This window comes from Zootoca vivipara, chromosome 12 (assembly GCF_965207765.1).
Source record: "Zootoca vivipara chromosome 12, rZooViv2.hap1.1, whole genome shotgun sequence".
Classification (NCBI taxonomy): Eukaryota; Metazoa; Chordata; class Lepidosauria; order Squamata; family Lacertidae; genus Zootoca; species Zootoca vivipara.
Genome location: NC_142595.1, coordinates 2,082,554 through 2,096,459, shown reverse-complemented (window position 1 = coordinate 2,096,459; position 13,906 = coordinate 2,082,554). Strand labels below are relative to the sequence as shown.

The following is a 13,906-nucleotide window of genomic DNA, read 5'->3' as shown; positions in this document are numbered from 1 at the left end:
CACCAACATGAGTTTGACCAAACTGCGGGAGGCAGTGCAAGACGTGCCTGGTGTGCTCTGGTCCCCTCTGGTCGGAGGGGATCGTTAAAAAGGCCAAGCCGACCAATCAAAGGTGAGCGCGTGCGCGTTTAAATCTTGGCGCGTTGAAAACATCGATGCTAATAACGGAGAGAAAGAGGGCGGGGCGATACGCGAAAAGCCCGCCCATACTCTGCGGCTGCGCAGTGGCGGTGTCGTACTGTGAAGCGCGGCCAGAATCTCGTGGCGCGCCAGGTTCGAGGCGGGAGGAGGTTCTTCTTCGGCGGCCATTGTGACGAGCGGAGTCGAAGGCCGGCGGTTAACGACCTCGCTCGGGAAAGAGAGCGAGCAGCAGGAGGAGGCGCCTTTTCTGGCGGGGGAAATGCGGCGCCTGCGGCGGAGGAGGCTCGCGCCGCCGCCTCGCACCTTCCTCTGCGCGCCGCTGCTCGCCGTGGCGCTGTCGGTGCTGCAGGGCCTCGCCTCAGGTGAAGAGGGGAGGCGGGGAATCCTGGCTGGAATTGTATTAATTGAGCTTCTTAGGTGCTTTGATCTTGCCCGGGGCAACCCAGAGTGGCTTAAGGCAAAGCCAACCCCCCTATTTACGCGGACTCCTTGCATGCGACCTCTCTTCCATACCTGTGTATCAGGTTTTCCTCAAAATGTGCAGAAAGTGCGCGCCGATCCTGAGATTACCAGCCTTTTTTGTTTTTGAATTAAGGTTTCTGACATTTATAACTATAGGAGGCGAGCGCGCAGGTATTTGTTCTCGTTTGTTTAGTGCAAAACGTAAGTTTAGTGCAAACCCTTGCAGCTACTGTATGTTTATATGTATTTCCCCTACTTCCTCCCAAAAATACAGTTGTTCATGATAGTAAGGACGATACCATGAGAGAGAAAACGGGGACTTGGGGATTCTGAACAGTGAAATGGTGGAGGTGTGGGTGTGCAAACTATTTCAAAAGAGAGAGGAGGATCTCTCAAGAAGTCAAGAGCAATATATTATTAATTATTAAATTAATATACCACCCTTCATCTGAAAATCTCAGAGTGGTATATAATTGAAAGTGGCAGGACAGATAACAAAGAATGGGTACAATAAGCCTACCAAGACCTGATTCCTGTTAGAAATGCTAAGAAAGCACTATACGTACTGTATTTGGAGTATACCCTCAGGTCTCAGAAACCCAAGAACAATCCTTGGCTTTACATTGTGGTTTGGAGAGAAACAAACCACAAACACTGATTCAGGTATTGGGCTAAGCCAAGTTCATGATTGTGTTGCTCTTGGGTGGACAAATAGAGGAATGCTAGTGCTTGTGTTTAAACATTTCACACACCTTGATTTAGCATTATGTACCGTAAATGCAGACAGTGTGTGTCTTAGCTAATCTTAAGCATGGCTTGAAAAGCTTGTACTGCATTAATGGGCACATTGTGGCCAGATCATAATACAGTAGTTGCATTCCATTTATGCTAGTTGGGTTGTATCAGGAATACTGTGTCCAGTCTTGGATGCCACATTTTAAGGACACTGACCCAGCTGGAGCAGGTCCAGAGAAGGGTGACCAGGATGGGGGTGGGGGGCTGGAAACACAAGGCCTATGAGAAACAGCAGACATGTTTAGCATGGAGAAGAGAAATTTAAGGAGGAACATGATAGCAGTCCTCAAATCTCTCAAGGGCTGTTACAACAAAATATTGAAAATATTTGTTTTCTGTTGCTTCAAAGGACAGGAATAGAATAGTATAGGTGGAAATTTCAGGGAAGTAGATTTTGGCTGAACATTAGAAGGAACTTAAAGGTAAGAGCTGCTTGACAGTGAAACTGCTGCATGAGGTGGTTACCTCTCCTGAAAGTTTTAAAATATTTGAACAGAGGTTCAACAGGCATCTGTCAGGCATGCCGCCCAGAGTGGCTTGGGCAACCCAGTCAGATGGACAAATAATTACTATTAATAATAATAATGCTGTAGTTGCATCTTGCATTGCATATCCTGCACTGAAAGCGGGTTGGACTAGTAGGTGACTCCCAACTCATTCTGTGATTTCCTTGCCTAGTTTATGGTTATCAGGAAACGTTTTGTGTAGTAAAAATAAAATAGGAATGGGTATCTATTCACAGACATGCATGCCCACATACTTCAAGGTAGCATCCGACATGGTTTCTAAGTTGTAGCAATTTTGCCTGCTGAGAGAATGGTTGAGGTTAGTGCGATACAAATGCATTATGATTGGAGAGCAGCTTCCACCCACATTATTTTGGAATCCCAACACACATAAAGGAAACTCACAAAAATGCTGCCTTTTTGTAAATACAGTGGTACCTCGTGTTACAGACACTTCAGGTTACAGACTCCGCTAACCCAGAAATAGTACCTTGGGTTAAGAACTTTGCTTCAGGATGAGAACAGAAATCGCGCAACGTTCTTAACCTGGTACCTCAGGTTAAGAACAGTTTCAGGTTAAGAACGGACATGCAGAACTAATTAAGTTCTTAACCTGAGGTACTACTGTAGTTGCCTACATACCATATTTTTCTGTGTATAAGACGACCATTTTTTTAAACCCGAAATTAAGTTGATTAGCTTTTGGGGTGGGGGTGGGGGAGATCACTTCTGCCAATCACTCCCCCGCCTGCCCGCCACTGCTGATCGCTTGCCACTGCCAATTGCACACCTCGCCATAGCAGCCAATTGCCTGCTTGCCGCCACCAACAGCCCACCTGCCCACTTGCCACAGCTGCCAATCACCTGCCCAATTGCCACAGCCAATCACCAGCAGGCCTTGCCGCAGCCGCCAATCACTGCTGCCAATCTCCTGCTTGGTGCTGCCATTAATCGCGCATCCCTCCCTCTGCATTCACTATTCGTTGTTGTTCTCGGGCAGAGCAAAAAGAAGTATGTGTGTGTATTGCCTATGTATGTACTGTTCACGTGTGCGCAAGAAAGTGTGGTGTGGCTACTAGGTATATTTTCCCTTCCTATTATTAGATAATGGCATCACTGTGTGTGGAAAACATCAATACGGAGTGATCTCTACAATCAGAACCAGCAGGACATAGCTGACTTCTGTTAGCTCTTGCACTCTTTCTAACGTTGGGACTGGTGTCATGACACTACCTTAAAATGTAAAATGTACCCACTTGTCCCTATAGTTTCGAAATCCCTGCATAATCAAATAATGGAATTGTAAATGGGAGGTTTCATTACATATATTTAGATGCCATGTGAAAATGTTTCTCTATAACCAGGCCTTTGGCTGAATAACATCCTACGGCCATGGGAAGTGGGTTATTTATTTGCTTTTTTTTATTCTGTATTTTGTGTTTTCATTTTGTTTTTTAATTTATGAACCACCTGTGATCTTCAGTTGAAGAGTGGTACACAAATTTAAGTAAATTTATAAATATCCTGACACCTTAATGAACAACATAAACATTCAATATATCTTTATGTCAGGATAACAATTCCCTGTCGCATACAGTGGTGCCTCGCTAGACGAATGCCCTGTTAGACTAATTTTCCGCTATACGAATAGGTTTTGCGATCGGAGGTTGCCTCACAAGACGACAAGGTTTTCTATGGCCGCCGCTTAGTCTTGCGAAGCGTCGCCATAAAAACCTCCGATCACAAAACCTACAGGGCATTCCTCTAGCGAAAGGGGAACGAGCTGCAGCGCAGGAAGAAGGCAAAGGAAGATCAGCTGAGAGGCAAAGGAAGATCAGCTGTCAGCGCCTCTCAGCTGATCTTCCTTTGCCTTCTTCCTGCACTGCAGCTCGTTCCCCTTTGTGTTCCGCTGGTCTCTGCCGGTGAGGGGCAACCGGCAGAGACCAGCGGGACACAAAGGGTTGTAGCGTGGGAAGAAGGGGGGGAGAAGTGGAGAAATGGATCCGTTCCCCCACTTCTCCCACCACCACCACACCATGGACACCGGGGAGCATAGGAAGGGGCTTCGGAGAAGCACTGCGCCTCTCTGAAGCCCCGTCCGATGTCTGCTTTGTGCCAGGTGGTGGTGGGAGAGACAGGAACTGCTTCTCCCGCCGCCTGGCACAAAGCAGTGGCGGCTGCCGAGGGAAGCCGGCTTTGGCTTGGCGGCGGCGGCGAGAGGAATCTCGCGAGGGGAAGGCAAACTGCGAAAAGCCCCCGCCGTGCCGCAATTCAGCTCAGGGACTGGCATGGCAGCGGCGGGAAGATTCTTCCCCCCACCGCCAAGCCAGTCCGCGGCGGGGGCTTTTCAGATCCTCCGCTCCCCCCCCCACCGCCTGACAAGGCGGGGGTGGGACAAGGCTTCTCAAGCCTTGTCCGATCCCCGGGCAGTGTGTGTGGGGGAAAGCGGAGGATCCTCCGCTCCCCCCACCCCGACCAACAGAGCACGGATCGGACGAGAAGCCTCGTCCGATCCGCGCTGTGTCAGTCGAGGTGAGGGGAAAGTGGAGTCCCCACCCCAACCGACACAGATTTCCCCCCCACCCCGACCGACACAGCACAGATCGGACAAGAAGTAATAATAATAATAATTTATTATTTTTACCCCGCCCATCTGACCGGGTTCCCCCAGCCACTCTGGGCGGCTTCGAACAAAACATTAAAATACAGAAATCAAACATTAAAAGCTTTCCTAAACAGGGCTGCCTTGAGGTGCCTTCTAAAGGTCTGGTAATTGTTGTTTTCTTTGACCTCTGGTGGGAGGGCATTCCACAGGGTGGGTGCCACTACCGAGAAGGCCCTCTGCCTGGTTCCCTGTAACTTGGCTTCTCGTAGTGAGGGAACCGCCAGAAGACCCTCTTTCAGGTATACTGGACCGAGGCCATTTAGGGCTTTAAAGGTCAACACCAACACTTTAAATTGTGCTCGGAAACGTACTGGGAGCCAATGTAGGTCTTTCAGGACCAGTCTAGTTGCCGCATTCTGGGTTAGTTGTAGTTTCCGGGTCACCTTCAAAGGTAGCCCCACATGGAGTGCATTGCAGTAGTCCAAGCGGGAGATAACTAGAGCATGCACCACTCTGGCGAGACAGTCCGCAGGCAGGTAGGGACTCGGCCTGCGTACCAGATGGAGCTGGACACAGAATTGACCTGTGCCTCCATGGACAACTGTGAGTCCAAAATGACTCCCAGGCTGCGCACCTGGTCCTTCAGGGGCACAGTTACCCCATTCAGGACCAGGGGGTCCCCCACACCTGCCCGCCTCCTGTCCCCCACAAACAGTACTTCTTTCTGTCTTGTCAGATTTCAACCTCAATCTGTTAGCCACCATCCATCCTCCAACCGCCTCCCGGCACTCACACAGGACCTTCACCGCCTTCACTGGTTCTGATTTGAAAGAGAGGTAGAGCTGGGTATCATCTGCATACTGGTGGACACCCAGCCCAAACCTCCTGATGATCTCTCCCAATGGCTGCATATAGATGTTAAAAAGCATGGGGGAGAGGACAGAACCCTGAGGCACCCCACAAGTGAGAGCCCAGGGGTCTGAGCACTCATCCCCCACCACCACTTTCTGAACATGGCCCAGGAGGAAGGTGCGGAACCACTGTATGACAGTGCCCCTAGCACTAACCCTAATAATAATAATGGATTTTTTTTCTTTAAATTTTAAAGCGGTATAGAAATGAAACGAATTATAATAATGAAATGGGATGTACCTATTTTCATCGGAGAAATGTTGCAGGGTATAGATCCAGGCAGATGGGTGGGGTCAAAGGCCTGGAAACGATGCCTTATGAGGAACGGCTTAGGGAGCTGGGTATGTTTAGCCTGGAGAAGAGAAGGTTAAGGGGTGATATGATAGCCATGTTCAAATATATAAAAGGATGTCATATAGAGGGAGAAAGGTTGTTTTCTGCTGCTCCACAGAAGCGGACATGGAACAACGGATTCAAACTACAAGAAAGAAGATTCCACCTAAACATTAGGAAGAACTTCCTGACAGTAAGAGCTGTCCGGCAGTGGAATTTGCTACCAAGGAGTGTGGTGGAGTCTCCTTCTTTGGGGGTCTTTAAGCGGAGGCTTGACAGCCATCTGTCAGGAATGCTTTGATGGTGTTTCCTGCTCGGCAGGGGGTTGGACTGGATGGCCCTTGTGGTCTCTTCCAACTCTAAGATTCTATGATTCTATGATTATTATTATTATGTTTCCCTTGAAAATATGAAGCGGTAAGACAATAATAGTAATAATAATAATTAATAGGGTTTTGCCAGCTGTCTGCCCGTCCGGTTTCTTCTGCCTGTTGTTAATAAAGCAGCCCCTTTATTTTATTTTCCTTTCTTCGGCCCCTTTTGATTACCCCTGGAAGAGAGAGGAGGGTAGTGAGGGAAGGGGAGGTGCCACGGCCGGCCATCGCTGCCGCCGCCGAGGAAGAAGGCATTTCCCAGCCCTGCATCCTCAGGAGCCCAGGAAGGAGCAGAATTAAGGGGGGGGAATAAATAACGAAATAATAAACCAGAGAGAGAAACAGAAATATCTTTTCCTCCTCCCTCCAGTCTCCCAGGGAGGGCGAAGGAGAAGGGCGGGCTCCCTTGGCTGGGTGAGTGGGCGATGGATCTATACCTCTTGATCAATATCGGGGGGGGGGTGTGCATCCCTGCGGGGTCGGAGACGACTGCTCTACCCTCAGAGGAGACCTATCTGCACGCTCTCCTTCCTCCTCCCTCCGCTTTCCCGGGGCCAAAAAGGCGGCGGCGGTCCTGAGGGGGAAAGGGGAGAGAGACAAAGTCGTGAAGAAGGGAAGGAAGGAAGGAGCAGCTCCTGCAGTGTGAGGGTGGAAATGGTTCCTGGCCTGCTGCGGGGTTGGTGGTTTGGCGATGAGGTCCGGCTTATAGTGGCGGCATCAGGCACGGGGCCTGGCCTGCTGCGGGGTTGTTGCTTTGGAGGCGAGGTCCTGCTTCAAGCTGCGGCGGCGGAAGGTGCGGTTTGTGGGGGTGGTGGCGAGGGGGGTGGTTTAGTGGGGTGTTTGCGGCGGAGGTCAGGTTTGTGGGGGTGGCGACGGGGGTGTGGGTTGGCTAGTGGAGTGTTTGCGGCGTTTGTTGTACTCAGCGTATCTCCCGTCATCTGGCTCTGAGGGGTAACGGCTGTTTTGGCAGTTATCGCATGTCGGGGGGGGGTGTGACTTAGTCCTGCCCACAAAGACGCAGCTTCTTTCTATTGGATGCTGCTGGAGTCTTCAGAGCTTCTGCTGGTGATGTCTAATTTGCACGCCACTTTTTGTGTTTAATAATTTTAGGTATGAAAGGTGTGCTTTTTTGGAAAAAAAATTATGCTAGATCCCTCCCTGATGGGCAAGATACGGTTTGTCCTAATTTGATGCAATTCGGTTCCGCGGTTACGGTGAAAAGCCGTTACATCCGCGCGCAATGCCTACATTTATATATATATAGATAGAAGTGGTTTCAAAAACACTTACATTACAACACTTTTCTAATATATTTTTCCTTGAGTCTTGCCGTAAGAACTTTCTAATTATATTTTCTCAAGAAAAATGTTCCGAATTTTAAAGAAATGGTTTTGTTTTGGTTTTCAGTCTTTTATACTGTTTCTGAACTTTGATTTGATGATTTTTTAAAAAAAGCTCTTTTTGTAAAATTTATAAAATAACAAAATGTTTAAAAATAAACATATATGCATAATGTTGGTGCATTGTAATAAAAAATTAACATCAAACAATTCACTACTGAATTTTTTTATCAGTACATTTATAAATAAATAGACCATGTGTACTGAAAGCATGCTCAAAGAAGTTTGATGTATACTCTATAAATCAGTTTTTTTATTTATACTACTAATATTTTGTATTAGCAGTTAAAGTGCTCCATCTTGTGGCTCTATCTACTGCATGTTTTTTTCTGTTCAGAAAATCTGAAACTAAAAACTTAGAAGTATTGAACAGATGAGATGAAAGTAGCTTGAATAATAGATCAAATTCAGAATGTGGGAAAGGCACAGGTATGTTGCACAAAATAAAAATCCCAAAACCACTTTTCATATTTGGACTGATGTTATTTGTTGTTTAACAAACACTCAGTTTTATTTACAATGGAACCAGAAGTTTTAAGGACAAATTAAGTTAATTTTATCAGATGGGTTCACATTGCCTCTAGAAGCAATTAGATTAAAACTTCCAAGATGTAAGAACTTGTTGAAGTTTTATGGTACTAGGCTTAGAAGAAATCACTACTCAAATGATAGAGTTCTAAAAGTGTTTAGATGTTTTACTTGATTAGCCACCTGCCCTTTATGGTGCAATCCCTATAAACACATCCTATATAATAATATGCAAGTGTCTCTGTGTCCAGTTGTCCCGTGTGTCCCTGGGTTACTGCGCATGTGGCCCAGGGACACAGGGATTGGACAGCAGAGACTGCACGCGCGCACTCTCCCCCCCCCTGCCTCCTCCAACCGCCGCTCCCGGCTGGAACGTCAGAGAAGCGAGGGTGGAGGCCGGCGGAGGCCTCCTCCTCACAACCCTCCCTGGCCCGTGAGAGGAGCGGCGGGAGGCCGCGAAGCAGCGGCGGCAAGGTAGGCGTTTGTGTCCCGCCGCCCGCGTCCTTCCTGTCCTCCTGCCGCCGACAGCAAGGACAGGTCCCAGGGTTCGGAGAAGCGCTGCGCAAGCGCTTCTCCAAACCCTAGGATGTTCTAGGGCCCGTTATTGAACGGGCTGAAATACACTAGTCTACTCATAAGTCCCATTAAGTTCAGTTGGCTTATTCCCATGTAACTAGTTGCTTGTTAAATATTTATATCACTGCTATAATTCTCTACTGTCAAGAACACCCAAGTAAATATACAAATAATTATATTAATTAGATTTAAAAAAAATTATTACAGAAACATTAATACAAGGGTCTTTTTTATTAATCCACTTATTAAAGTTAGCTGTCTCACTAATACAGAATTGTGATTCAGTAAGTGCTGTGAAATCTTAAATGTGTTGAATATTCAGTATCAAAGATCTGTTTAAATATAAGCATAGCAGAGTTTAAGAAAAAAGAAATAAAGCAGTATCTTTTACATTAATATATTAACTAGTAGATAAACCATGACAAACCAATGATTAGTCTGGGGTTAACACATAGTTAAGCACACAAGCCTATTGTGCCAAAGGCCATACGGGATTTCCTGTTAATTTCAGAGATCAGATCTCTTCGTGTTTGACACTTGTACAATCAGGAGCTTTGGTAGTTTTGCTGAGAGCATCTTGCACTTTGCAATAGGAGATTTATTTACTGAATATAGAATATGTTTAAAGTACAGTGTATCATACTTTGTTTTTCAAACGGAATCTGTTCCGGAAATATGTTCAACTTCTGAAAACATTTGAAAACCAAGGTGCAGCTTCCAATTGGCTGCAGGACCTTCCTGCACTCAAGCGGAAGCTGTGTTGGATGTTCGGGTTCCAAAGAACGTTCACAAACTGGAACAATCATTTCTGGGTTTGCGGCGTTCGGGAGCCAAAACGTTTGAATTGCAAGGCGTTCGACAACCAAGGTATAACTGACTGACCGAACCCAAAGGGTGCTCATCAATGGCTCCTCTTCATCCTGGAGAGAAGTGACTAGTGGGGTGCCACAGGGTTCTGTCTTGGGCCCAGTCTTATTCAACATCTTTATCAATGACTTGGATGATGGGCTTGAGGGCATCCTGAGCAAGTTTGCAGATGACACCAAATGGGGAGGGGTGGCTAATACCCCAGAGGACAGGATCACACTTCAAAATGACCTTAACAGATTAGACAACAGGGCCAAAGCAAACAAGATGAATTTTAACAGTGAGAAATGTAAAGTACACCAGGGCACCAGGTGAAAGGCACCAGGGTGGATAAAAATTAATGATTTTTTTAATAAAAATTTTTCTTATTTAAATCAGATTTTTTTAAATAAAATGCTTTTTAAGGAAAATATATTACCATCCAAAGGTTATTCCATCATGAAATAAAGATTAGTTTTTTAATTATGTAGAATAAGGTTGTATATGTTTAATTTATGAGAGCAGTACATGTGAAAAGGATATAGGAAACTTGACATGAGTCAACAGTGTGATGCAGCAGCTAAAAAAGCCAATGCAATTCTGGGCTGCATCAATAGGAGTATAGCATCTAGATCAAGGGAAGTAATAGTACCACTGTATTCCGCTCTGGTCAGACCTCACCTGGAATACTGTGTCCAGTTCTGGGCACCACAGTTCAAGAAGGATACTGACAAGCTGGAACGTGTCCAGAAGAGGGCAACCAAAATGGTCAAAGGCCTGGAAACGATGCCTTATGAGGAACGGCTTAGGGAGCTGGGTATGTTTAGCCTGGAGAAGAGAAGGTTAAGTGGTGATATGATAGCCATGTTCAAATATATAAAAAGGTGTCATATGGAAGAGAGTGAAAGGTTGTTTTCTGCTGCTCCAGAGAAGCGGACACGGACAATCGATTCAAGCTACAAGAAAGAAGATTCCACCTAAACATTAGGAAGAACTTCCTGACAGTAAGAGCTGTTCGGCAGTGGAATTTGCTACCAAGGAGTGTGGTGGAGTCTCCTTCTTTGGAGGTCTTTAAGCAGAGGCTTGACAGGCATATGTCAGGAATGCTTTGATGGTGTTTCCTGCTTGGCCCTGGACTGGATGGCCCTTGTGGTTTCTTCCAACTCTGATTCTTTGAACTCTACTTTTTTTATGAAGATCCATTCTCTTTCCAAATACTGGTAAAGAAGGAAATAAAAGGGAGGTTACCATAGAATGATATTTTATCTTTATCATTGTTATGTGTTCGCCATCTACAGCAGCTCTTCTAGTAAATCTCTCAGACTTTTAAAAATTGTTCTTGTATGCGTCCCTTCCAAGGAGCTCAAAGGGCTTTTCATGGGAATCATTACATTGCATTCTGTAAGGATACTTAGTCTGAAAATGAGTGAGTGACCCAATAAGTGTGTGAATTTGATCCCAGCAGTTGCATCCACATCTGAAATTCTATCTACAGCAATGCACTGAGGATGTGTTGGAGTTTTGATGTGATGGGTAGCTCTGGCATAATTCAAGGTAGGTTCTCTACTCCAAAGCCAGCAAGTGACAGGGGGGAGGGGCCGCCATGGTCCTTAACCACTGCTTCATAAGCTATGATTTATTATCATGTCTCTTGTTACAATAACTGCCTAATTATACTTGCTCGAGTTCATTGATTTTGTTATGATCAATATTCATTTTTTTATTCCTAAGAAGCTTGAATTTTTATGCTAACTTTAAAAAATTCTATTTTGACAGTTCATTCTTCAGCCAGTCCGGATTCTAGTACATTGAAAGTTGTAGGATCAACCAATTTACCAGGTATACAGTAAATATTTTAAATTCATTCACGTTAATCTTTTGAAGTCTTTTGAACAATGAAAATGTTACGGCTGGATTTTAAAATACTATTTTCTTTAAGGTCAGTTATACTATTTATATGATTATTCTGTGACACTAAGACTGCAATCCTAAACATCTAACTTGGGAGGAAGCCCCATTGAACTCAGTGGGACTCATCTGAGTAGACATGCATAGGATTGTCATGTTAGAGTGGCATTGACTATTGCAGAATAATATACTTGCAAAAAATAATTTAAAATTTTTAAAAGTAGTTTTTAACTACATTAAAACTTAGAAAGAATGAGGGACCGTCAAAAACATTCTTGAGCAGTGCTGCATTCATTTGATAGGTGGCCAAAACAATATGGAATGATATAAAAAGGTGTCTGAAGTTGTACACGTGACTTCATATTTTGACAGAACAATTACCAGATTTTCCGTTTCCCCTTTAATGTGTACACAATTTTTTCCTGCTACTTGTGTCTAGTATGGTTTAGAAAGCCTTGGTTTTATCTTTGTTGAGGGTATATAGGACTGGATCCAGTTGGCTTTTTAGCATGTGTCGTTAATCATGTTCAAGCAGTTCTGAGTTTGTAGGAGAGCTGCCTATGTGTTTGTATCTTAAGTGTCAGGAGGATACAGGCGCCATTAGTGGAAAGGAACAGATGATAGAAGAGGGAAAAGGACAAGAAAAGGAAGGTAGAAATAAAATAGACAGGCTGCAATTAGAACCAGAAAGGAAAGAGACTGATTCTGGGAGTAAGGGAATATTGCAGAATAGCATGGGCTGGTGAATTGAACTACTGTGCTATGGACATTTAGATGTGGGTGCAGGGAGAAAAGCCATACACCTAGGAAATAAAAACAAAAATGGGTTCTTGTGAGAAAAACTCATCTCCTAGCCCTTGGAGCAAGGGTTTCACTAGGCAGTCTCTGAGGTCAAGAGACTATGTGAGGTTCTGAGGATCCTAGGGACCTGGCAAAAAAAAAATTGACACCAGGGTTGGCAACTTCTAAATACGGAGCACAATGCACAAGAAATGGTGAAGATGCAAAGTACGGCTTGATTATGCCAGAGAATTAATCTTGCAATCAAAATACTTTTCTGTTTAAAGCATAGCCTTGTTTTTATTAGTAGAATTCCATTGAACTTTTGATGTATTTTGCTTTGCCTACAATTGATGATTAAATTACACTGTATTTTCAGTCAAAGTTTATGTCAAGTTGAATCATAACAGTCCACGTATTCTATGTGTAACAAAGCGTCTGAGAAATTCAGAATTGATCGATCCAATATTTCAGTGGCATGGACCTGGAGGTGACCTGATTACAGGTAAGGTTTCTTACCCTTTTAAGTCCAGCTGGCTGCATTTGGATGTTGTACTAAACCAGGCATCCCCAAACTTCAGCCCTCCAGATGTTTTGGACTACAATTCCCATCTTCCCCAACCACTGGTCCTGTTAGCTAGGGATCATGGGAGTTGTAGGCCAAAACATCTGGAGGGCCGCAGTTTGGGGGTGCCTGTACTAAACTGTGCTTAGTGAGATGTGACTGAGCCATGCTACTCTGTATCCAAACCTCTCTAATTGCTTAGAGTTGAGGTAAAATAACCCCGCACCCTAGTGAAAAAGAACTCTGTGTGTCATTGACACCCCCCACCCCCGAAAAGAGATAAATTCTGGTTAAAATGTTTGCTTACACATACGAGCCAGTTTTGCCCTGCCCTTAAAGACTTTGTTGGTAATCCATGGCATAGCTTTTGTCTGGGGTCTAATTGAATTTTAGGGATAGATTCTAAACTTGAGGTGGTTCTGTCAATTTTGTTGCTTTTGCTTAAAAGGTTTGCTGCTCCCAAACACACCTTTAGCTGCTTGTTCTGGCAAGGCTTGACATCTGGCTGGCAGCTTTTACAAAATTGATAGGGGTACTAGTTGGGTTTTTTCCATCATCTTGTATACATTTTTAACAATGAAAAGTGAATTATTATTTGCATTTTTCCATTGTATGGGATCAAATACAATGTTTTGGAATTTGAAGTCTGCAGACTATTAATGAACTTGAACTGACCTACTATAGAGTGAAGACTGTGAATTGGATTCTTCTGCCCTTAGCGATGGAGTTGCATAAGTGAATTGTATTGGCTGAGCTGGGTTGGCAAGGCAGCTACAGCACTGGCTCGCTTCTCCGAAAGGGTATGGGAAAATGTGGCGCTAATGTTGAATACCAAGACGAAGGTCTACCAGGCTTCATCAATGTGTTGAGCCCATTGCTTTATGGAAGTGAGTCGTGGGCAACTTAAAACTTTCAGGAGTGATGCCTCAATGCCTTCCACATGTGCTTTGTCAGGAGGATTTGGGGTGTCACAAGATAGGACAATTCCAAACAAAGATGTGCTTTCCCAAACCCAAATTCCTAGCATGTTTACACTCCTGTCTCAGTGACATCTACGCTGGCTTGGTCATGTCCACAGGATGGAAGATGGCAGGATCCCCAAGGACATGCTTTTGGTGAACTGGCCCCAGGCCCATTGGCAAACCAACTCTGAGTTACAAAGATGTCTGCAAACT

General features: G+C 44.9%; 1 protein-coding gene across 1 annotated transcript in view; it reads left to right on the top strand.

Moving 5' to 3' along the window:
• Positions 1-342: 342 nt before the first annotated feature.
• Positions 343-13,906, top strand: part of ZPBP (zona pellucida binding protein) — a 30,971-nt gene continuing 17,407 nt past the window's right edge. Inside the window, exons 1-3 of the mRNA XM_088655015.1 lie at positions 343-503; positions 11,255-11,317; positions 12,546-12,671. Coding sequence (XP_088511141.1) covers positions 401-503; positions 11,255-11,317; positions 12,546-12,671 — 292 coding nt within the window. The 5' untranslated portion in view covers positions 343-400. The remainder of the gene's footprint in view (positions 504-11,254; positions 11,318-12,545; positions 12,672-13,906) is intronic.